The sequence below is a fragment of the Python bivittatus genome, unplaced genomic scaffold (assembly GCF_059951505.1).
Source record: "Python bivittatus isolate LINGU-HERP-01145 unplaced genomic scaffold, Pbiv_v1 ctg000330_np1212, whole genome shotgun sequence".
NCBI lineage: Eukaryota > Metazoa > Chordata > Lepidosauria > Squamata > Pythonidae > Python > Python bivittatus.
The window spans coordinates 54,013,265-54,037,494 of record NW_028277058.1 but is presented as its reverse complement, the minus strand read 5'-3'; the positions used below and the strand labels follow the sequence as shown (position 1 = coordinate 54,037,494).

The window sequence follows — 24,230 nt, the reverse complement described above, 5'->3', positions numbered from 1 at the left end:
ATGGATTAGGCTCCCTCCCAAAATTCCTGTAGTTTTGATTCAAGCAGAACTTTCAATTCCACGTCGGACAAAACCAGGCAGCGAGTTAGGGAGTCTCCGAAAATTTTCTGTGGTTAATTATTCCCTTCCAAGAACAATGCTACCTAACACAGCTTTATCACTCTTCCAGTTAGTAGTGGAGGCCACCAGGGGGCAGGGGGGGTGAGATACGGAAGACGTCCTGTGGTTTCTTTTTTCCAACTGTTTGTTCACGAGTGATATCTTCTAAAGAAGTCTTATACCGCATGACCTTGCAAGACACTGTCATATCTGTCAAACACATATGTTTGGGAGGTGGGACCTCACCTCTGTTTGCATTTACGCACTTCCTAGATCACTGTGGTTTCCCTCTCACCCACTGTAGCAAGCAAACAACGTACATCACACATCACTTCACCCTAACTGCGATTAAGTTACTTTAGGTCAAGCCACTGAAACTCTGATCAGAAAAGCAACAGAGGAAAAATCTCCCCGGTAAGCCACAATTTGCAAGCAATGCAATTCAAGAAGACCCTCAAAATGTTCCATTTACGTTCTACCCCAACCTTCTCTGCTTTGGCTTCTTCTAGATGTGTTCATCTCTAACTCCCATCAGCCCCCAGATAGCAATCAGTGCAAATCCTAAACACCTGTCTCCAGATTAGGGCACTGAGAAGTGATAGAACCAGCAGGCAGTCGTGGGTAGATTCCAAAAACCTTGTTGCAATTAGTTATAAGAAAAAAGATCGAACTGAGGGGTAAAGGACCTACCTACTCAAAATGATCCAACCATCTATCTTCAGATTTCATTACATGGATACATGTTAAGGCTCAATGTTGCGATACACAGTTTGCTCACGCAGGATCTGTACTGCAATTTGCTCTTTACACATAAGTCCCCATGCAAGTATGAAGTCTGCTGTGCTTATATTAGCCAGGGATAACATGGAGGTGACAAAGCAGAGACTATCATAGCAGACATAACTATAACCCACCATTTAACAAGGCCAAACTGGTTTTTCCAGGAATCAAATCTGAGACCTTCTGAAATAGGAGTTTATATGAAATGGGCAGAGGAGTTTTTGCTAGGACATTTTAAATTGGCTGCCTTTCTGTGAAACAAAACATTTAACAAAGAGAGCAATGGAAACCTGAAATCAAATGCAAATGAATACTTCTTCATTGTCTGCTGAAGGATTTTAATTCTTTAAAAATTATCCTCTTCATGATTTTTTCTGTAAATTGGATTGTAGGTCTGCTTAGCATGTACTATAATATCACCTATTTTCTCATTCTAGGACAAGGATATTTCAAGTTTCCACTATTTCCTACGACAGAATCCTCGAAAAATGCCAGTAGACTTGAGAAAAGACTCGAGAGCAAAGGGGTTTTTGTTCCAATGTAAAACTCCCAAAACAGCCATTTTGAAGTGAAGAGTATCCTGAACTTAGAACATCTCCATTTTGCAAAGCACATGATCAGTCACCAAATTATTCCTTGAAAACCTTCTCCTCATCTCCCAAGGATAAAAACTGAATGGGGAAAATAGAACATTTTTTTTTCTTTTGTGTTATGGACTTTAAAATGCACATGCATGCATTTTATGCAGATGTAATGTATAGACAGAGGCATATACAAAACATTTGAGTGAGGGAACAGAAACACTGTTGAACAAAACCTTCACATGAAAGTCCTCTTCTTTTCTCCCAACCTACTTGAGCTTAAAGCTAGAGATTATAGGGAGGAATAGAAGATAGAAGAGGAAAGAGCTTTGTAAAAGGCCAAGGTTACTCTGAACAATTCAGGCTACCATCAGTGCACTTGTGAATATACAAGGATGGATAGTAACCCCTTGGCCTCCTTTGTGCACTTTTGGCACAGAGGGAGGCTGTGAAGAACAATGCTTCCATGTCCTTTTTTTTCTTTCTTCATTACAACATTGCAAGCAAACTCTCTCAGGGCAAAACAAGAGGCCAAGTGAAGCAAAGTGAGCTTTGTTGGAGGAAGAATCTGTTTCTCTTGGACCTTTCCAAAGACATTTCCAGGCCAGCAAGGACAGAACAGGGGAAAAGAAACGCAAGTGTGAATTACGGCTCCACTCAGCCATTCTCATGAGCCAAGAGTTCTGTGAACTTCTTGAGTTATGACGTACTTGATTTCAGGACACCTTTGGTGGCTTTTGATTTAGAATAAACTTTTGTACTCGGGAAACAGATCCTTGAACATTTATGTTCAAGGCTCACTTATTATTATTTTTTTTAAGTTAGCTTTCCAGTATGTCAAGTACGCATATGGGTGTCTGGATATTCATATAATTTCTTTGGCTGCAAGAATATGGGAGAATAATTGATTTGCATCGGTATTGTCTTAAACTGTATTTTAGTTAACCTGCATTTCACTTGTAACTGGCAATTTGGAAAGATGGTGAATTAGCACCATTGTTGTTCATAAGGAGTACACAATCCTCATTCAAAATAAGTCTAGATTGAATGATCACCTCTACTTGCAATTCAATATTCATTCACATATGCAGCTGTGATGTTAAGTACTATGGACCATTATGATGGACTCTTTTCTTGGCAGATTAAAGGTCCTCAAAACTTTGGGGAAATGGAAACATTTGACATCTTAAGAGGACGTCGCAAATACTAAAACAAACAAAAAAAAAACTGCCATGGGGCTGGGGTGGCCCATTCACAATATTCTTAAGATTTCAATTTACCAGGAAGTAAACTGGAGGATTGGTCCCAGGATATTCACTAGCAATTTTTGTGTTCTGGGGTAGGTGGGATACTGTTATTTTGTAAAAATGCCGTATGGAACTTATGGGGAATCCAAGAACAAGGAATTCTGTGTATGCTTCACAGATTCTTGGAAGGAAGCAGTTAAGTCACTAAGTCCAGCCTTCAAACCTTCAAAACAGGACTCTAGATTAAAACTTCCAGAGAAATAGTTTTCCTGCCTCTGCTTCAACACAGCTACTGAAGGAAAGCTCACCATCCTTGTCAAAGTGCTCTTAATGTTAGGAGGTTCCACCTAACATTCAGTTGGACTTCCTATAGCTTAAGACCATCCTTCCATGTATTCTGCCCTTTAGGATGACCGAGATCAGGTCTTGACCTTCTATCTGATTCTCCTTAGCTATTTAAAGAGTGCTATCAGATTGCTCTTCAATCGTCCTTTCTCAAGACGAAACATTCATGGTTTCCTCAGTTTCTCCTAAGATATTCGAGGCCCCTGATCATTCTGGTTTCCTTCTCTGAACCTCTTCCATTTTCTCTGAATCTTTCTTAAAATATGGTGCCTGCATCTGCACAAAATATTTGAGGAGGGGTGTGATCAATGATGAATCATTTCAAGGTCGAAATGCTTTGCACTCTCCTTACCAAGTATTATATATACAGCATGTATATACGTTATTACCAAGCAAAGTATTTTTCCCTCCACATGTACATTTAGTTTCTTCTTCTTAAGGGAAGAATTCATTCTATTATTTTCAGCCCACTTTTCCAACTGATCATTTTGAATTCAGTTTCTCTCTTTTATGGTATTAGCAAATCTACCCAGTTTTGTGTCATTTACAAATCTGGCGAGGATTTCCTCTGCTTCTTCATTGAATTCATTTATAAAAATGTTGCAGAATACCAAGACTAAGACTGAGGCCTGAGATACTCCATTTGATACTTCATTCCAATTTGATGAGTATTCTTTGAGTACAGTTTTCAAGCCAGCTGAGGATTCTCTTAATTCACATACCATCTGCCCCACTCTTAACTATTTTCTAATGAAAATGCACTGAGATAGTTTGTCTACGACATCCCCATTATCTACTGCTAAAGTTACCAAATCCAAAACAGAAAAGAAAGAAATCATATTACTGTAGCCTAAGAAGACCTTTTCTTGACAAATCCATACTGATGTCTAGCAATCGCTATCTTTTTGCACAATGCCTACGGATTGATCTCATTACAATCTGCTCTACAATCTTGTCAGACTGATTGGCCAGTAGTTTCCTAGCTTTTCTTACTCTTTCCCCTCCTATCCCAAAGATAATGACTTCCTCCAGTAATTTGGAACTTCACCCAGTTGCTGAGGTTTCTCAAAGATAAAGAACAGAAGTTCAGCCAGATCATTAACTTCCTTCAAGTATTCTAGGATGCAATCCATCTGGTCCTGGATACTGGATTTCATTTAAGGTCAACAAGCATTCCTGGCCTGTATTCTGGTCAGACAGGAGCTGTGATTTTGCTCCTTCAATCAGCTGTTCACAACTGCTTGGTGGAACACCTATTCTCTCCACAGAAAAGACCGAGCCAAAATAAGGGCACTTTCTCTTCTGATTATGGGTTTTCTTCCCACTCTCAAGATAAGAGACAAGAGGAAAAACACTGCCCTCAGCAGTCTTTTTCCCACACTTTGAACATAATCCAGCAAAAATACTGCCCTCACAGAACAGTAAGGCTGTCTTCTGCTGCTCCTGCAGCTGCTGTCACAGAGCAGGAGTAAAGAAGGAGGTTCTTCCCTATCTCTGATGCTTTCCACTTTTTCCCCAATATGTATCCTTCATTGCCTCTCACCACAGTAATCTCTGTCCTTACTTCTCTGCTTGATGGAGAGCACTGCTGCCACAGCTAATGAAGGCAGCAAGTATGAAGATAAGGTCAGGTAATATTACCAGTGGGAACATCATGGAACACCTTCCAGGAGCTCAATATTCTTACTGGAGCCAGAAAGAAAACTGTGGCTGCTGGCCATGGGTATATCCTCTCCAGAAGCCGAAGGAGAAATGGCCAAAGAGAGACACAGAATCCCATGGCTGAATGGGAGGGGGAAGTCCTGCAACAGGCCAACTGCAGGTGTGTCAGTACTTCAAGGTAGATCAGACTAGGAAACCAATGCCATGTAGGTCAGTAATGTAAAGTTATAGTAACAGAATCTTGTAAATCCGAATGCTCTTCTCCTCTCCCTCCCTTTATTTCGATGTGAACTAGGGAGGAGCTTGCCAGAGACTCTTATTCACATTACATTCTTGGCTTGAGCTCAGGCCTATTTCATCTGATCACTGCTTTGATAGCAGCTCTTCTTCCTGTCCCTCAGGGCCATTCCCTCTGTCCACTACAAGGTGATGGAACTTCCTCGGGCTCCTCTTTTTTGTGACTCAGGTTCACATAGCAGAAGGCTTGTGTCATTTTCCCATGGAAAATATTTTTCTGCTAGATCTCTTCAATCTGGTTTTAACCTGCTTCAGTAGCAGGTTGGCCTCAAGATGAAGGCTCCAATGGGAGGTGTAATGGTATGTGGGAATGACCTTGGGAGACAGGGGGAAGAGATGCTGCCTAGGGAACAACCAGATTAAAAGGGGGAGGGCTGCAGCTACATAACAGGCACAGAAAGAAACTCAGAAAGGATCCTTCCTAACTTATCAGACTATAAAAAGAGATGGCAGGAGTTTTGCGCTTTCACACTTGCAAGGTTCTGTTAAGAGTAGAATTAGCTCATCTTGTCGTGCTTCCTGTCTGGCCTACCTGGAAAGGCTGACAGGAGGACAGCAGGCCATCTTGGTGCCAGGATGATTCCCAAGAGTTGACACTGAAGAAAGGCATGCCTCCAGGTGTCTTTGCGCACCAGAGCCATGTTGGAGATGCCAGTCACAGATGGGCATATGTGAAATGACACCATGAATACCGCTGAGAAGCTTGGTGACCTTACTTAGGATCCAACATTACATGTCAAACATGGACTGACAATATCATGAGGGCACCTCTGTGGTCTGCCTCTTTAAAAGTAAAGAGCAAAAATATGTCCATGTGTCTGTATATATCTGCATGACCTGCCTCTTTCAAAGCCCTGGTGTCTCACTCCAGCCAGGCCTGGATACCTGGGAGACTAGTCAACTCATTCTGACCAGGGCAAAACGCACTGGAAACAATGGGAAGGTTGTTGTTCTTCTGCACATGCCTTCTTAGTTTCAGGATAAGCTTGTTCTGCATCGCACTCATCTAGTTCTTACAGCGAAGCTTATCAATGTCTGATACAACAAAGGTTTTTTTTTTCAGCCCACTTGTCACAGAACCTGACACTAATTAGGGCTGAGTCAGAGCAACTGTCTTGTTTCATACATGAGAGGGGACTAGATGGATCTCCCCACTCCTAGCCCAGCACTTTAACTGCTACACTCTCCTGGCTCTTAAAAATGGTAACATTCCTATATCAACTCATGAAAGGCAGAAGTAAGGGAACTTGATCTGGCTTCCGAAAAGGAACTAGCAGGTTTGGGATAGTATAACCCAGGTGGCAAGAAAGGACAGCCACTAAAGTCTTCAGCAAATGTTCCCTTTATTGACCCTCATCTGTTTTAAAAGATCTTCTATCAAGAGAATAGACATCTTGTTTCTGAAAAAAGCATAATTTAAAGAGCAAAGAAAGACAAATTGGAGGTAGGAGAACGTTTTGGGTGGTTTTTTGGGGGAGGGGCTTTGCAAAGTCTCATGCTTGCCCAGATAAGAATGAGAAGCCCTGAATGAAGGTGCCTACCTGAAGAGAAATCACAAAAAAGAACAGGGAGTGGAGGAAATGTTGGCGTTCCCCCATAATCTGTATCACAATTCGGAAGAAAACACAAAGCCAAGATTCCAAAAGGATTATCTCGCAACCCAGAAAGCAAGCCGCCATATTGCTGTGCAAAGCATATTCTTTCTCGATTCTCTTCTGCCAGGTCTTATTATATTTGGCCTATTTTTCCAATATCTTTCAAGGGAAAAATTTCAGAGGAATCACATACATGGAATATACATGTATATATGGAGTTCTTGCACTGAATTGGTTACAAGGTGGCTAAGATGGGGGGGTGTATGTGTGTGTGTAAATGAGGAACCTATCTTCTGCTGTCCCATCTTTTCTCCAGTGATTTGGAGCCTTCTAGCTTCCAGCAAATGCATTCAATCTCAGAAGAAAATGACAAATTAATTCCTCCTATTGGACTTTTTCTCACTGGCAACATGTGGGCAGCCTGGAACTTTCAGAGTGATGGACAAATTGGTAAGAAGAAACAACACTAGAGAGTCATAGGTCTCAGCTATCTTCAACAATGAAGTTCAGTCTTCAACACTGAAGTTCAAACAGATGCAGATGCCAAATTAAAAAATTATTCTCAAGCAACCTGAGAATATGGTATAAAATGGAAGTTTCTTTCAGAGGTAAACAAAACATTTCAATCTATCAGAATGATACATACAATCTACCTTCCCTACTCCCAAGGTAGAGAGAGATGGATGTTATGTTATGTCATGCCCCCGTGTATGAATTTTTACATGACTTCATGTAAGGGGGGGGATCAACCCTGATTGCTCATTGGAAGGATCGATAATGAAGCTCAAACTCAGATACTTTGGTCACCTAATGCGAAGAGAGATCTCTTTGGAGAAGACCCTGATGCTGGGAAAGATTGAAGGCAAAAGGAGAAGAGGACGGCAGAGGATGAGATGGTTAGATAGCATCACTGAAGCAATGAGCATGAAACTGAGCAAACTCAGGGAGGCAGTGAAGGACAGGAAGGCCTGGCGCAATATGGTTCATGGGGTCACAAAGAGTCGGACACGACTTAACGACTAAACAACAAAGGGGGGGGAGGGGAATTTCTCTATTTTATACCACCAGGAGGCAGGCAGTATACAACCAGTTTTAGCCTTATTAGGAATCATCAGACATAAGTAGCCAGATGTTACTCTATGGGGTTCAAACCCTCTAGTAGTATTTGAACTTATGGACCCTTATAGATGACTATATACAGCTAATATACTGTAGTATATATTAGCTGTAGGAGGTATCCAAATTCTGGCACTCAGTGGCTGTAGGAAGGGAGATACAGAAACTATAGAACGCTATATACAGTCCACCTTCCCTTAAGCTCCCCAAGCAAAGTCATACAGATGTTACTTGATGTCATGCTCCCGTGTATGGGGAAATTTGAGAAATTGCAACACAGAGTTCAGGACAGCATTTGTCCTCTGAACAAGAGAGGTCTCGATCAAACTATCCTACTAAGCAGGTGTAGCCAGACCTACTGAATGGCAATTCCCATAATTCCAAACAATGACTGGAACTTGTGAGTCTTGCACTCAACCAATCTGAGAGTAGCGAGTTGCAGCAAGCAAGACGGTGAAACCAGGCCACCCCTTACGGCTCCTGTAAACAGATAACCAGACAGCATGATCAATGCCCAGGTTTTTCTCTGCTGAGGATATAGCACCCTGCGTGCCCATACTTGGCCAAGCGGCAGCCACCACAAATACATCCAAGAACAAACAGAAATAAAATATATGGACGAAACAGTCATGTGGCCTTCTCTGAGAGCAATATAAGCACAGGCAGCTTGGAATTTTCCCCACTAAAACAGATCGTTTTCACAAAGCTATTTATTTCAACAGCAGTACCCTTAAGAGAGAGAGGGAGAGAGATTGTTTGTATTTAATAATAATAAAATAAAGTAAAAAAAAAGATTTGCCAGTAATTGCATATCCAGAAGCTGCTCGGTGAAGAAACATTAAATACTGCAGGTCTCATAAGGTTTGTCTTTTTGCAAAGGCGTTCAATCATGCACCCAGTAATTAAAGTAATCCAAAATTACAGTTCTGTCACTTTCTTTTAAAGAATACTGCTCCCCAAATGACGAAACGCACCAAATCGCAGATGTCGCTTTTCTATTCCAGTGGTTGCCTGCAGTGATCTGAAAATTAAATATGCTTTCATGCTTACGCTCTTGGAGTGAAGACTTGCTCACATTTTCTTTTTTTAAAAAACTTGTGCTTAAATGCCATGGAGCTAATAGTCTGGATCAGGACATTTCTTCTGCATTGCCCCTGACCATTCTTGTTCAGGGTGATGGGAAATAATTTTTTTTTGCAGAGGAGAAGAAAAAAACTGGTGGAATCCCCACGAGTGGAGTGTGGGGATGTTTGCAAGTGAGTGTCTAGTTTTTACTTGTACAATCCTTGCTGTATTATGTAGCAGCTTTTTTGGCTTCCTACCAACATAGTGGTCAAAAAAGGCAAGCCGGTGGTCGTGGCAGCAGAATTGAAACCCCACCTCTTTGTACACGCATGCAGCGTCAACACATATTCACATATAGCATCCACCACATATATGGTGGATACTATAACCAACATCTTACTTGTTTTTCCCATCCCCATTGCAGACTTCAAAGTCTTCCCACACTTCCATTCAATTCTAGGAGAAGACATCAGGACAGAATATCTCCTACCGAGTGGAGTGTGAGAATCAGGAGTATTTGTGAAAGGGAAAGATGCTCTATGCTATCATATCCATGCATAAAAAAAGTCAGGGATCCTGGCTCAATAAACTATTTGATGAAAGTATTAACTGAAAATACTAAGAGCCCCAAATGCCTGTATGATCTCCCTTTTAATATGAGGCACATCCATTCAGCATCTATTGATGTCACTGAAAAATACAGATATATCATTTCTACCCTTTCAGCTCCTTTTTGTGGAAAGAAATGTATTCACCACCAGTTTTGTAGTTTGACCCATGGGTTTTATGCCTTTTGAGGGATCAGGGATCTTTCTTAAACGGAGCACAATCATAAAAGCCCCCTTCCTGCTTTTCAAACCTTCTGGCTATATTCACACACCAGGCTTAGCTAAGTCAATTTCAATCCTAGACGCTGCATTCCACCAGTCTGCTAAATATGTATTTTAACCATGGCAAGTTCTTAAGCGGCTCCATATGGTTAGTCTGAACTGTGCAAAACCAGAACATGGGTTAATTCAATCATCAGGTTAACAGCATTGTGAGAAGGCAGACTGAAAAATGAAGGGATGAAGAAGATGCACCCTTTGAACCTTACACTCTGAAGTGTGGAAGATCTGAAGTGATATTGACCTAAGATTCCTAATTACACAAGGAACCATAATGATGTTCAAGCAAATGTTATTACAGGATCATTTCAGACTGGGATGGGCAATTAAAAAAATAAAACAAAACCCAATAACATCAGGTGGCGTAGAGCTAAAATAGTAACCTTAGAATAGGCAACAGGCAGAATTTGTAGAGATTTCTAAAAACTTTTGGGGTCTTTTTTTTTTTTTAAAGCAAAGTATGTGTGTTAAACTTACCGGAAGCTAAACAGAGTTACTTCATTTTTTATTGATCAACAGCAAGAAAACCTGCTCCCATTCTTTGCTGCTTGGCTGCCAAATTTCAGCACTGTGATTTGAGAGTTTCAAAAAAGGCTGGTGATGCATTTTAAGAGGTTTTGGTAGTTGTTGTTGATACATCACTAAAGCAAGTCATTATGCAACTGAGCCCACTGTCCCCTACTCAAAACACACATATTCCCCTCCACCTCCAACAAAAGGATCATTAGGAAATTAGGACAGCTTGAGCTGTGCAGTAGCCCCTGGTCTTTACAGTGCTGTTTAGCCAAGTCCACAATACAAGAAAGGAATCTGGAGCCACCCTCCTACGAGACAGTGCTCCACCAGTGATCCCACGCTGAAGAAATAATGACTAACAAGTTTCCTTTTCTTCAAGGAAAACGTAACCCACTCGCTTTGCCCTTTTTAATGGCTTGATTTTTCCACTGGACACTTGCAACTGCTTGCAAACTCAGCAGTGGTCATTTTGGTGAGTGATTTTAGCAATCTTTCAGAGCTGCACTGTACACTGTTTAAACATCAGTTACAGTGGGCTAGAGGAAACCAAGTATCTGTACATCTCTTCCTGCGTTCATTCCAAAGATCTGAATCTCATGAATAATCACTTTCAGCCCCAATTAATAATTGTTTATTCCGAGACAGAGTTATTCTAAACTAGTCTTTCTATGCCAGGAACTTACCATGGTCGTCTACAATGATGTTTCTCAACCAGTGGCATGCATACCGCTGGGGATTGGCCGTGCTCAATGAGATGCAGTTGCCCTCTCAAACTGGGAAAGAGCTGAAGACAGCAGAGGAAGAGGACACAGCTACTGGTCTCCAGTCCGATGCACTGAGACAGGAACTGTGCATCTTGGCAGAGCATTTCCTGGAGCTTGGGACTGGAACAGCCTCTGAGGAGTTACGGAGTTGGAGACTTAATAAACTAAAATAATGTTCTTAGTTAGTTAGCTCTCCCTCATTGTTTTGGGGCCTAAAGGGAAAACTGGTTCCACAGTGGCAAATACTGCTTCAGCCCCAATCATGACTTTAAAGGTATAGCAGAACTGCTAATATTTTTGCTACTGCATTTTTAATGTTCTTAAATTTTACTGATACATAACAAAATCCTTTTACGCACACACCCATACACACACCCACACATGGCCTCACCCACGTCAGAAAACTACTCAGAAAAAGTAAGCGTTTTGTTTTTATCTTGGTAGGACCCAGGTTCTTCAGAAATTAGTGAAACAGAAGATGTGACAGGATGAGAACCACTGTCTGTGAATCACAATGTATTGATTAACAGTATTTAAAGCCCACCCTGATCCTGAAGAATTCTAGGTGGCACGCAACAACAAAAAAATTACGTTGGTCATTGCCAAGTCAGCTTTAATGTAGTAATACCATGCAAGATTAGCTTCTTGGCCAGTTGCATCATGATCTGTAAAAACGGAAGCTGACTGCCCCGTCTGGACATCTAGAGAGGACCTGCTGAGAGAACAACCCTTCACCATGAAAGCCCCTCCAGCCATCTTAGGCTCACTCTCCTCCCAGAGCTACACGTGGCTCCTATCCTGATATTCTTTCAGCAAGCCTTTGGCTCTAGTCAGTTGAGGGACAACACCTACTGTAGGTACTGCCCTGCACTGCTCAACTCATAATTTTATTTTTCATTAAAAATATTTGTTACAGATACTTTCATGACACTTAGATGGTCAACACTGTGGCTCACTGTACATAGCAAAATAATGCATAGTGACTTTACTATTTAATAAAGACCAACGTAATTTTTTTGTTGTTGCGTGCCACCTAGAATTCTTCAGGATCAGGGTGGGCTTTAAATACTGTTAATCAATACATTGTGATTCACAGACAAGAGGGTATTTGCATTAATTAACGTATTTGCATTAAATACCCATACGGGCCATCACTTCAGTTAAAGAGCAGATAAATTCTCTTGTATGATTTTCTACCAGCTGGTACTCTTATGGAAAACAACTTCCTTTTGAAATAATTTCAGGGGGAAAATATTTGCCGCAAGATATCTACAGTGGACAATAGTGTTCCTCCATAATTTAGTTATCAGGTAGGAAAGGAGTGTGTGTGAATGTTCTGCCTTTCATCTCTCCAGTAATCTGCAGCCTCCCTAACTTCCCAAGCATCAATGAATTACTACAATTACTGCAGTGGCACTACTGTCATCACTAAGAGAGAGTTTTGCCCTTGAGACTTGGTTAGGGAAGTTATTCCTTCCTCTAGAAAGTTTTAGGAGAGCACCTGTCCAGTTCCTCTACCTGCAAATCTGGTGGAGAATTTCAAATGGCCTTTGGGTCCACCTGTCCACCTTCCCAGGTAGACCAGACAGGAAATACAACCAGATGAGCTAATTCTACGTTATTGTAAGGCTACATTAACAGAATCTTGCAAGTCTGAAAGTTCAAATCTCCTGCCGTCTCCTTTACAGTCTAAGAAGTTAGGGAGGGTCCCTTCTGATCCTCTTTCTCCTCCCATTAAGCAGTTGTAGGCTATGCCATCTCTTATCTGACCATTCCCTAGGCGGCATCTCTTCGCCCTGTCTCTCAGGTCTTTCTCACATACCATTATATCACCTCTGCCCAACTCCTACTGGGGTACTCTGCCTGAGAAGTCTTCCAGCCTGAGTACATTCTTGCTTCACTGCACCATGTTTGAAAGCAGCATGCTGCAGTTGCAAGCATCTTGAAAAGCCCTAACAATCTCATGACAGCCATGAGGGCACATTTTAAGAACACGTACATTATGCCAACGCACAGGAGTGGAGTGTTGGGATACAGTCCTATGATTTGACTGAATATTTAGGTTGAGACTACATCCCAGGATGTCTAACCAGCATGATTATTGGCTAGCTGGAAGAGACAGCCTTAGGAAATGAAAAGAAGACTTAGCTGTTTGAATGACTCTGCCAGCAGATTGACCACCATTGGTGCTCTTCAACAGGAAAGTCCTTAAGAGTTTCCTGTATCAGCTGGGATTTTATTTGGGCCTCAACTGTCTTCTTTGGTGCTTGACTTGTTCTGACTTTGCGTCCTGGCTTGACCCCTGGCTCCCAACTTTCCCACTCAATTTCCCCCCCCCCAGCTCAATTCCAACACTGAATCCTACATCAGCTGACCACAAAAGACTGGCTCTAGGTGCAAGAGTTGACTCCTAGGCACATGATGAAGGAGGAATGCAATACTTGCAGAATCCGATGTTAAAACATGGAAATAACCTAAAACGCCTCACCCTCTTTTGTATTTGTTTCTCCTGTTCAATAAAAACTGCTGAGGCCTCATCATATTTACCACGTGGGTCATCTGAATCCTCTCCAAACCAGCTCAGGTTAGTTGTTTTACAATTAAAAGGCAAACCAATAAACATGCAGCCACTTAGTCTTCCCTTTACCCTCAATATCTGCTCCTTTCGAAAACAGAATCTAACTTTGCAGAAGGAACTCTGAAAAGCTTTTCTAAACTGCAAATGACCTTACATAGCATCTTGTATTATGGCACCTAAATGTGTTGCTAGGATGAATTAAGGACAACGTTTAAGCCCCTGCTCTGAATTTCATCACGTTTGTCAACTGACGTCAACCATGAATGCTTATTATTTCCACATAACGGGAAGGCTCTCAGCAAGAATTAAAAGTGGAAAATGTATTTGTCTTGATGCTGTTTTAATCCAATAATTCCAAAACTCTGTTCCAACAGCATATTAGTGGTACCATGAGAAAACAGCCGACACGTGTTGATAAACAAATTAACCAAGTAAAGGACCCAAAATGCCACCAACAGAGGAGGTTGTGTGCTGGGCCTCTGCAAGAACCAAGATTCTAGCCTGATCTCTTCCCTATCCTCTGATTCTGGAGTCTGGGTTTTCCTTCTTCATTTCTTAGATAAGATAGGGTTGACCCAGAAATGATTTTCAATACCAAGACTGAGCAGTGTTGCCCATCCTCACAAGAGGCTGCCTGTTGCACTTCTGAAGGAGTCACACTTCTGGAAGAAAGCAAGGCTAATAAGAGAGTGCAATGCCTGCCTATCTATCTACCTAACTACCTACCTACCTATCTACCTACCTACAGAACTAAACTTCAGTCAACATTTGACTGTGTGCTACAGACTGATCCTTAAAAAAACCCTCAAATTCAAGAAATGTTTTTTGTGGTGTTCTTGAGAGCTTGGGTGTTTGATTGCAGACATTTCATTACCTGACTAGATAACATCATCAGTGCTAGTGAGTGTGGGGTTACCTGATGATGCTACCTAGTTGGGTAATGAAACATCTACAATCAAACAACCAAGCTCAGAGACCACCAAGGACACCACAGTTCAATCCTGAGCTACAGATATTCTCTTCTAATGCTTTTTTTTCTTGAAAAAGCAATCAATTCATCCCATATATAGGATAAAGTTTCAGCAGAGAATATCAGCAAAACAGCTATGTATAAATATTAAAAAGAGGAAACAAATCCACAAGATTAAGTGACCATTGTTTTAAAAAGTGACAGAATAAAAGCATTAGCCAGTTCCTGAAACTTGCAAAGCTTCTTCAGGGGAAAGTGCTTCTTTAAAAAAAACTTCTCATGTGAAGACAAAGAGCATCACAGGCTTTTGCAGACCATACATTGTTTGCTGATTGGAGAAAAAGATGACATCACCCAGAATGATTTCTGGTCTCACTGATTATGTTTAGATTAGAAGAATTTACACAAGATGGCCAAAGTAAACTTCATAGCTTCTGCTGAGGGTATTTCAGTTTATGAAACTGTCATTTTAAACAAGCCATTAGAAATAAACAGCTATGCAGGGATATAATCTATTCAAATATATGGTGCGCATATATGTATGTATGTATCTTTATACATATCCATACATACCCATATCCATCTACACACACAGAGAGAGAGAGAGAGAGAGGGCGAGAGAGAGAGAGAATGCATACAGATATTGGACAGCTGTGTATCCACTCACTTTTCTTCCCTAAATTGGAAGGAGGCTAATATAGCTTCTACATTAATTTCAAGGATATACACCATCAGCGATGACATCAGAATGACATCAGAGGGAAGGCCTCTTTATGCTTTTAAGAGGCTGAGCTAACTGGGAGCTTTTTCAGAAACCAAATCAACAAGTATCTGTTTAAACATAATCTCATATTTGAACCTCACCAGTTCAGACAACCAACCAGGGTTCTTTTCTGCTTCAGGAAAGTAATACTGAAAATCAGGATACGAGGCCAAGAAAGATGGAAGTGATCTAAGAGAGGCAGGACAAGAGCTGTAAACAGAAGTTCAAGAAGTTGAGCATTTGCTGTGGGAAGCCAGCAGGGAAGGTTGCAAATGGTGATCACGTGACCGCAGGACACTGCAACGTCGTAATTGTGAGCCAGTTGCCAAGTGCCCAGATTATGATCAAGTGACCATGGAGGTGCTGGGACAGCCAGAACTTCGAGGACTGGTTGTAAGTCCCCCTTGTTCAGTGCCACTTGAACGGTCGCTGAATGAGTGGTTGTTAGCCAAGCATTACCTGTAGTTTCAGTTTCTGAACAAAACAAACAAGCTAGAAGAGTCAGGACCAGTATGTCAGCTAATCAAATACAACACTAAATGATGCAGGAAGGGGGGAGAAATACAACAGTCAAAATAGTTACCAGACAGCACCTTTGGCTGCTACATAAACCTCAGTTTAAAAATATTAGCAATACATAGTAGACGCTACTATTATCTTTAATCACAACTTCCAGTTTCTGTATTTGGAGACTCTGATCGCTTATTTCTATGCACCAGCTGCTCAATGAAGGATGATGGGACCATGAATAATGCAAACAAGTTGTTTAGACAGCCGTGGGTGTCCACAGAAAGGAAAGCCAAAACGAGTACTGTGACACTGTGACGCAAACTCTGCCTGCTTGTATTTGTGTTGTGATGTTGTACACATGTATGTAAGGGGTAGAGTTTATGTCACAACATTGTGAAGCTCGTTTTGTCATTCTGATGAAATCCTTGGGTTCAGCAGACGCCTCTGTAGATAGCTCGCAGCAAATTTACACGTTCAACCCCTCCTTGCATCCTGCTATGCATCTTTCCATCATTCTGAAGATTCCCTGGCTACTCACACAATCTAACCTTTAACCAAAAATAATTTTAAAAATCCCTTGGTATCTCTTAATTGTCTTAGGAATTAACTGAAGTGTGGAAAGCCAAAGATGCAGAGCACTAAAGAGGGTGCAGAGCACCGTTCAGAAAAGATACACACCTCCCATGCCCATTTGCACTTACAGAAGGGCAACAGCCCTATTCACGGTAAGTTCACAAACATTCTCTTCTCCATTTCAAAATTTCAAAAGAATTCCAAAAGGAAACACGCTTACATCCAATCGAATGAGCACTCACAGGGGAAGAAATGAAAGAACTTTTCAGGGTGGCGCTATTAAAAACACATGAAACAATAGTTAACATTGTTTAATGCTTCCATGATCCAAATGATGGAGTTTTAAAGCACATGTGGTTTTTCTTGTGTTCCAATTTCAGCAAGTCAACTCATGGATTAAAAAATGTAACTTACTGATGAAAGGGAAAAATAGTAAGGTAGGAATCTGTGCTGTTGCAGAGTTCTAGCTAGACCCCAAAATAAGAGCAAGCCCCTCCTTTGCAAGAATTCCACTTCCCAGAGTTTCCAACATTGCAACACTGGAAATATATAGCCAGCTGTTTCCATCCAGTTTTGCACACCAAGGTCCCAGCAAAGTATCAGTTTCTCATCTCTGTTCATGAATTTGCAAATGTGTTGCAGTTACTATAAACAAGGGGAAGTCTGAAGGAGCAAAGCTTTGTAACTTTTTGTAAAAGTGCGATGCCTGGAACAGTAACAACTTTTGAGAAATGCTGCAAAGTGCTGTTGTGATGAACTCCCTATTTATAGTACCAGAGTCAAAATAAAGGATTTAGGTAGTGGCTGTCATGAAGTACAATGTAAAGCCATGATTTTCTTTCTGCTACCTGTCATATAAGAGGATGGACAAAGAAGTAACTCTGTTGTTACCATTGGAATTATTGCTACCTGGATCACTCTATTCCATCTAGGTAAATTGTGATATATATGTACCCCAAGAGTCAGTGTGGATTAGTGATGAAGATGCTGGACTAGGAGCACTGAAACCCAGGTTCTAGTCTACCTTGAATCATGGAGCTGGGGGACTTTGGGCCAATCCCTATCTCAGCCCAAGAGCCACTGTGGTGTAGTACTGAAGGTGGACTAGGAGGTTCAGACTCTAACCATCTTCAGCTATGGAAGCTCCCTTTGTGACATTGGACCTGTCTTCTCTGTCAGCCCAACCTATCTTACAGAAACCTAGAGGAGGGAGTACAATGTATGCTGCCTTGAGGACCTTGCAGAAAGGCAGGATATACATCTAAACATCATCTTCACCAGAGAAAACTAGTGCCTCTCAGAGCAGAATACCCAAGATCACTGCATCTTTCTTGAACTTCCAGCAAACGATGGGAATCAGAATGCATAACGATCTGGAAATTCCCACTAATCTGATTTTAAAAAAGAGCCAGAAGATATTCTGCTCTGGGTCATCTTCAAAGGGAGGGAGGAGCAGGGAAAAAAGGCTGAATGTGCAAGATTCAGCTGAGTTGAAACTCAGTATCTACAGTTTCCTGCTTTATTGAATGATAATATACTAAATGATATCTTTAAATAAACATTTTACAAATTTGAACCCTGGGCCCATTATGTCAATGTCAAAGATCTCAATATTGTCCTTTACTTCAACACACAGTATCACCAAATTTTTAAAACTAGTTTCACCTCAGTCAGAATCAGAGAAAAGGGGGTGGGGGAGGACTCGCCACCTGCCAAGCTTTTCTATGGGTTATGTCTGATTGGAATCAAGCTCAAAATACACATCCATCTACTGGCTGTCAGCTACAAAAGTTGTTTCCCATTGCTTCTTCCAAGATTTTTTAAATTTCAAATTCAAGTCTACACCAATGAGATTTCCTTGTGATCTCTCATCCAAATGCTAACCATGTCCAAACCTACTTAACTACAATCAGCTAGGTGCTACCATCTTGCTGGGCTTTCAAAGTCAGCTTCAAGTAAAACCAAGATTGAAAAGGGTGAAAATCACAACGTGTCATGCCTCTTTCTCAAACCAGACACAGGCAACTAGCAACACACTTTAGTGTGGCCTCCAAAATCCCCCTTCTCAAGATGTTTTAGGATGGTCTCCTGAATTTGCTTTGGAATCTCTAAATTTCTTTCTTAAGCTACCTCTGTTTTCAGCAGTAACGTCAATTGCTTGCTGTCACCCAATTGCTTCTTTTCAGACTCCAAATCTGAACACGTAACAGTGAGTGGTCCCTACTTCCCTCCCTATTATAACTCTTTTTTTTTTAACGCTACACAGTGATGATTCTTACATTGATTTAAGAGTCAATCTTCATTATGAATTGTAAAAGCTGTCATTTGAAAATGTCTGCAGAGCATGTTCTATACAAATCATCTCAAAACAAGGTTATGTTTGGCCTTGTTGTCGGGGAGATGGCAAGCATTATGTTAGGCTCCACCACATCACCTTACCATCATCACCAATAACTTCTAGTTGGCTTACCTGCAGAGTGCATATCTGTGCACTAATGTGCCTGTGTCAACTTTCGTCAAGAACCACTGAGTTTGCTGATGTGTGGTAATTCAATCTTACTTGGCTCAGTGCCTGGGGACAAGCACCTTGCAAGATCAAGGGTGTTTTTTTTCCAACCAGGGTTTGTTGAATAAACCATAAAGGATTGGTTTGCATATAATGCTAAGACAGAACTGCAGAATCTTTTATCTGCTTGTGGGCCCTACAGGGTTGTATGGTGTATATCAAGGGCTGTACTCCAGAAATGAAAAGGGCAAATACCTTGGGGCCCTGGAAGTGCAGCTTGTACTCTGCAGCTTCCAGAGCAGGCAGGGCCAAAATGGGGGCCTTCTTGTGCATTTTTCTGAATTGCATTTATTTTACTTCCAAACTCCCAAGGCCCTATACACGAATGTCAAAGTTTTGCTTGAAGTGAAAGTTTATGGCTTTCACAAGATGATGGAGGGGGGAAAAGAGGTCAGGTGCAAAAGAAAAAAAGAAGTTGCCTTGTTTTTACTGTTTAACTATAGAAGCTTTTAAAGGAAAGAAATCTGCAGCAGTAAGATACAACATAAATCAATAATGACAACACTGAGTACATTTTAATGCAACTCTTTCGTCCCAGAACATGAAAGTGCTTTGAAATATTTATTTAATAAACTCCACAGCACCTCAGGAGCTATCTCTACAGAGTGATAAATGAGGTAAAGGCTGTCCAAAGTCACACAGGATTGCAAACCAAACGTCCAGAGTTCTGTCCTAGTATCCTTGCAGGTAATGTGTCCAATCCATCAAAAACATCTTGACATAAATGTGCTAGGGGGGAAACCAGAGTTCGATCGGAGTAGGTAAATCAAGATGTATAAACAGCAGCTTCATATGTCCGCACACAAGACTGAATGGCTCTGGGTTTAGAAGCTGCCTGATTCTGGGTTAATACCAATTTTAGCTTTAGACAGGTTGCATTCCCTTGAAAAGAATTGGTCCACAATTTGGAGGTGCTCTGGAGTTCTCAGCTACTGGTAGAACAGCAGGTGGAGCTGTGCCAGGGAGGGTGAATGGCTATCATTGCCCAAGTTTGCTTGAGCCAACAGTGGGCCCTCTGGCAATGGTCACTCATACCTTTGTCACCTCATGAGTAGATTTCTGTAACACATTTTACATGGGACTGCCACTGAACACCATCCAGAAAGTATAAGTAGTACAAAATGTAGCAGCCTGAATAAGAACAGGGACAACTTGTCATTGTTGTATAACACCAGTACTGGTTTTACATTTGTTTTCTGGTGCAATTCAAGGTGCAGATTATGACCTTAAAGTCTGGGTTATCTATAAGACCACTTATAGCTACTCCACACAGAATCTGCCTTCCCAAGACATGCCTCCACTGGGGACTTCTGAGAGTTCAACCCCCTGCAAGATGTGGTAGGACTTGACGGTGTGCCTTCTCTACAGGTGTTCCCCTTCCCTCACTCCTTGTATTTAGGAAACTTGAGAAGACTCAACTATTCCAAAGAGCATTCAGGGACTGAGATGTGAGCACAAGGAGATATCTAAGGATGGATAAGTAAGTTCTTTGATCATTTCTGGTACAATGTGATAATTTTTATGCACAGATACTATGATTATGCCTGATTTATGCTTATTTTGCTGAGCCAGTGTTTATATTATTGTTGTGAGCTGCTTAGAATTGGGGTGACTGAAACTGCCTCATGCTTTTGCCCTCCCTCCCACTTCAGATTCATTTTGGAAGAATTATATAAATATTGGCAAGTTCTAATTAAAGACAACAAGTAAATGTTTACCCATCCATAGCCAATCCTTGCAATACTTTTTACAGGATAGCATGAGAACAGCTCAAAATCCATTGACAGGATGCTGACGACCATCTAGCAACGTGGGAATTAGTTCTTGGATACTGTATATTACTCTGATTGCATAATCCACAGCTGTACATTGAAGGTGGTCGCACAAGGGTCTAGCTTATATTGCAAGAGAATGAGATGCTAAGCCAGCCAGAATCTTCTTGCAGATCTCAGGGCTGGATTTCTATTTCATACAAACAACTCCAGACAACTTATATTTCAAAAAAGCAGGCACAATAAAAAAATTAAGAAATAGAACATAAGGGTCCAGAAGACAAACTCTCTGGAACAAAACAAAGCTTTGAGCAGCTTTTAAGTGATACAAAAATGAAACAGAAAAACTACAGGTGGAAAAAAAAATCTAACCCCAAATCCAATAAATATAAACCTTCCTAACTATTATTGCGCCAAATAAAACAGCCCTAACAGCAGCAATCATCTACTGCAGAAAGGGGACCTGACACCCCATCAATTGCCAACAGCTTTTTGGAACAGCCCAGGCCTTGGCAGCTTTCTTCAATGCCAACAAGAAAGCTATAATTCACAACAACACAAATGACACACATTGCAACCAAACTAGTCTGCTGCATGTCAAATTCATTGCATCAAGGGGTAGAAAATGGAGGATTCGTTGTGTTCAAAATGATCATTTAGTGGCTGGGTTTGTGCTTAACCAGATCAGGAAGACCTAACAGCACATTCACCCAGTAGGTTAAGCTCAGTTGGTTTTAATTGGTTAATTTGTTAAATTAATCTGTTGGGGGAGTGAGGTTGAGAATCTACACTAGTGTTTTTCAAACTTGGCAACCTTCAGATGCGTGGATTTCAACTCCCAGAATTCCCCAGCCAGCATCAAATACACTGATCTAGACCAACTGGCTAATTTATGATTGAATGGATTGCATGCTCAGAATGTGATTAAATCAGCAGCCAAGTGAAGCCATTATATGAACTGAGCCTGTGTGTGTGTGTGTGTGTGTATATTATACACACATACACACATACACCTCTGATGTGTTAGAATCCACAATGCAAAAAGCTGATGAGACCAGGGGGAAAAAGTGAACAGAATGAGGACAAAAACTGAATTTGGGATAATCTCAACTATAAATTTTATGCATTTTATATGCTTTTGTGTTGTTTTTAATTGCTGTATTGTCTGGTTGTTTTATATGACCTGCTTATAAGCCAACCAGAGTCATATATATGAGATGGGTGGCTATATAAATTGGAATAATACACAAAATAAAGTTTCATCGATTTAATGTAACTGAAATCCAATCAATTATGCCAGATATGTCTATATTGCACTGAAATTAAATTCACTATTGTGGGGAAAATAAGAGGAGGAAAGAGTATTAGGTATGTTCACTGCCTTGAGTTTATTTGCTTATTTATTTATTTATTTACTTAATTTGTATGCCGCCCGTCTCCCCCAGTGGGTGACTTTGGGCAGCTCACAACAAAAGTAAAATCCACAGTTTAAAAATCAATACTCCCATTCGTTAAATAAAATTTAATGAATTAAAAGGTCGAACTACAGAAACAAACCCTATACATAAAAACTAAAAAAAAATGAGTTATTTATAAAAATAACAACAGCTGGATAAAACAATCTAAATCTAAAATCTAACTAATTGTGAAGATAGTGTGTAGCTATTTTTATTCCAGGATGGGCGTTGCCACTGAACAAGTAGTACCCATACAATTATTCCTAAATAATGTAAATATCATCCATACAGGAGCTATCAGGCCCAACAGAAAGAGAATAGGCTACAGGATGATCTTACTAGCATCTTTCTTTCAAGCAATAAAATTTTCAGGGATTAATAATAATTATCCAGGAGGTAGTAGGTCAATGGAGATGTAACAACGTTTCTGCAAAGGCAAGTTTATATACACATACACTCACACCCTCAAACCAAACTTAAGACAAAGGGGTCACCAAATTAAAAGTAAGAGATTTGTGTTCCTTCTTTTCAGCTCTCTCTTTGCTCCTGGAAGAAAGATGAGTCAGTTTGCCTAGTGTCAGCCAACTTAACTCCTACTTTCAAGCCATCAACAGAGTGCTGAGTGTAGGCCATCCAGTTCCTTCTGTCCACGTTTTTAAGAGTCATCACCTTCCATGAAGAGCTTTATTTGCACCAATCTTAGACTTCCAGAGCTCGAAGAAATCCTACTACAGAAGCCCAGAACTATTGTGGGGTGAACAGATGCACCAGACTCCATCAAAGGGTCAACATCAAACATTTCAAGGAGCAGACTGGGGACAAATGTCAAATTAATGATATGTTATGTTATGTTATAAAAAAGGAACAAGGGAGACATCAGAGCAATACAGGCCACTCTTTAGAGCTCTTCTGTTTGCATTATAATTCCCCAAGGATTTTATTCCTTTTCCTTCCTCTTTAAATTAACATAATGCTGATTCTTAATTTATTATTACATTTGAAGTTACATTATTTCACGAACACTATTGTATGTATCTCTACTTTCCTTTTGTTAATAAGTTCAGCACAATGAAATCATTTTTAAAAAATACAGTACAACTTTGAATTGATGTAGTACTGCTATTGTTACATTTTAACACACACACTCCAATCGCTTCTCAGTTGAGTCCTAGGTTTAATGTTAATTTTGTGAGTCAGGGAACCAACCAGCCCACATTCTCTTAGACCAGGGAGGTTTTCTCCCAGCTGGGCCACATCAGACTCCACACAACATGGCAAAGGCTAAACAGGGAAAGTAGATGGGGAGAGGATCAGGAGCACCCACAGGACGGGGGTTGGGGGCACATGAAAAAAAGTCAAATGGCTGATGTAATTGCATAATTAAGACCATTTACAGGCCTTGCATGTAATAAAAGGCAGAGTTTCAACTGTTGGTAGCAACAAGACTGCACATGTGAACAAGTTTTATACACAGAAGTGGCCAAAGAAGTCAAAGAGGGGTGTAGACATTGTGAACATTTGTTGCAAATGAACAATGGAATCTGGACAACATAAACTGGGAAAGGACATCTGACATCCCTATGTGTACCTATGCCCAATCATCTTCACCAGCCCCAAACTCACAACACTCTCTTCCCTTCTCTAATTGGGAAACTATCAGATCAACCAGACAACTGGACCTTCAACAGTAAGAATGACCAGTTACAGCAATGATGATAGGTCATTAGCATCTACTACAAGTGGTCGTTCTGGCTTCCATCGCTGCAGAAGCCAACTTTTCTGCTGCAGAAATTCTGCTGAAATTAAGGCCAGCAACGTTTCGGTCACTCGCCTAGACATTTCTGGCTGTTCTGGCAACATGAGAGTTCCAGCTATTGGCCAGTGATGAAGCATTAAAGCCTCTCTTTTTCCAGCTCCCTTTATTTAATTTTTTCTATAACCATTATGGGCAGGAGGAGAGAAAAAAGGCAGTCAGTGAAGCCATCCTGCACTAATAATCTAGCGCGAGTGAGTATATTTTTTCCAAGCTGATGAATCACATCAAAATTCTCCCCCTACAATTATCCTGCCCTTATTCACTTCAGGAT

General features: G+C 40.8%; 1 protein-coding gene across 4 annotated transcripts in view; it reads right to left on the bottom strand.

Annotated features, from left to right (window-relative positions):
* The window catches only part of PDE3A (phosphodiesterase 3A), a 250,210-nt gene that overhangs the window by 121,001 nt on the left and 104,979 nt on the right, over nt 1-24,230 (bottom strand). Inside the window, exon 1 of one of the 4 annotated variants that reach the window (XM_088141336.1) lies at nt 10,874-10,895. The exons of the other annotated variants lie outside the window; for them this stretch is intronic. Coding sequence (XP_087997462.1) covers nt 10,874-10,876 — 3 coding nt within the window. The 5' untranslated portion in view covers nt 10,877-10,895. Of the gene's footprint in view, nt 1-10,873; nt 10,896-24,230 lie in introns of those variants that run through there. 4 annotated transcript variants of the gene reach the window in all.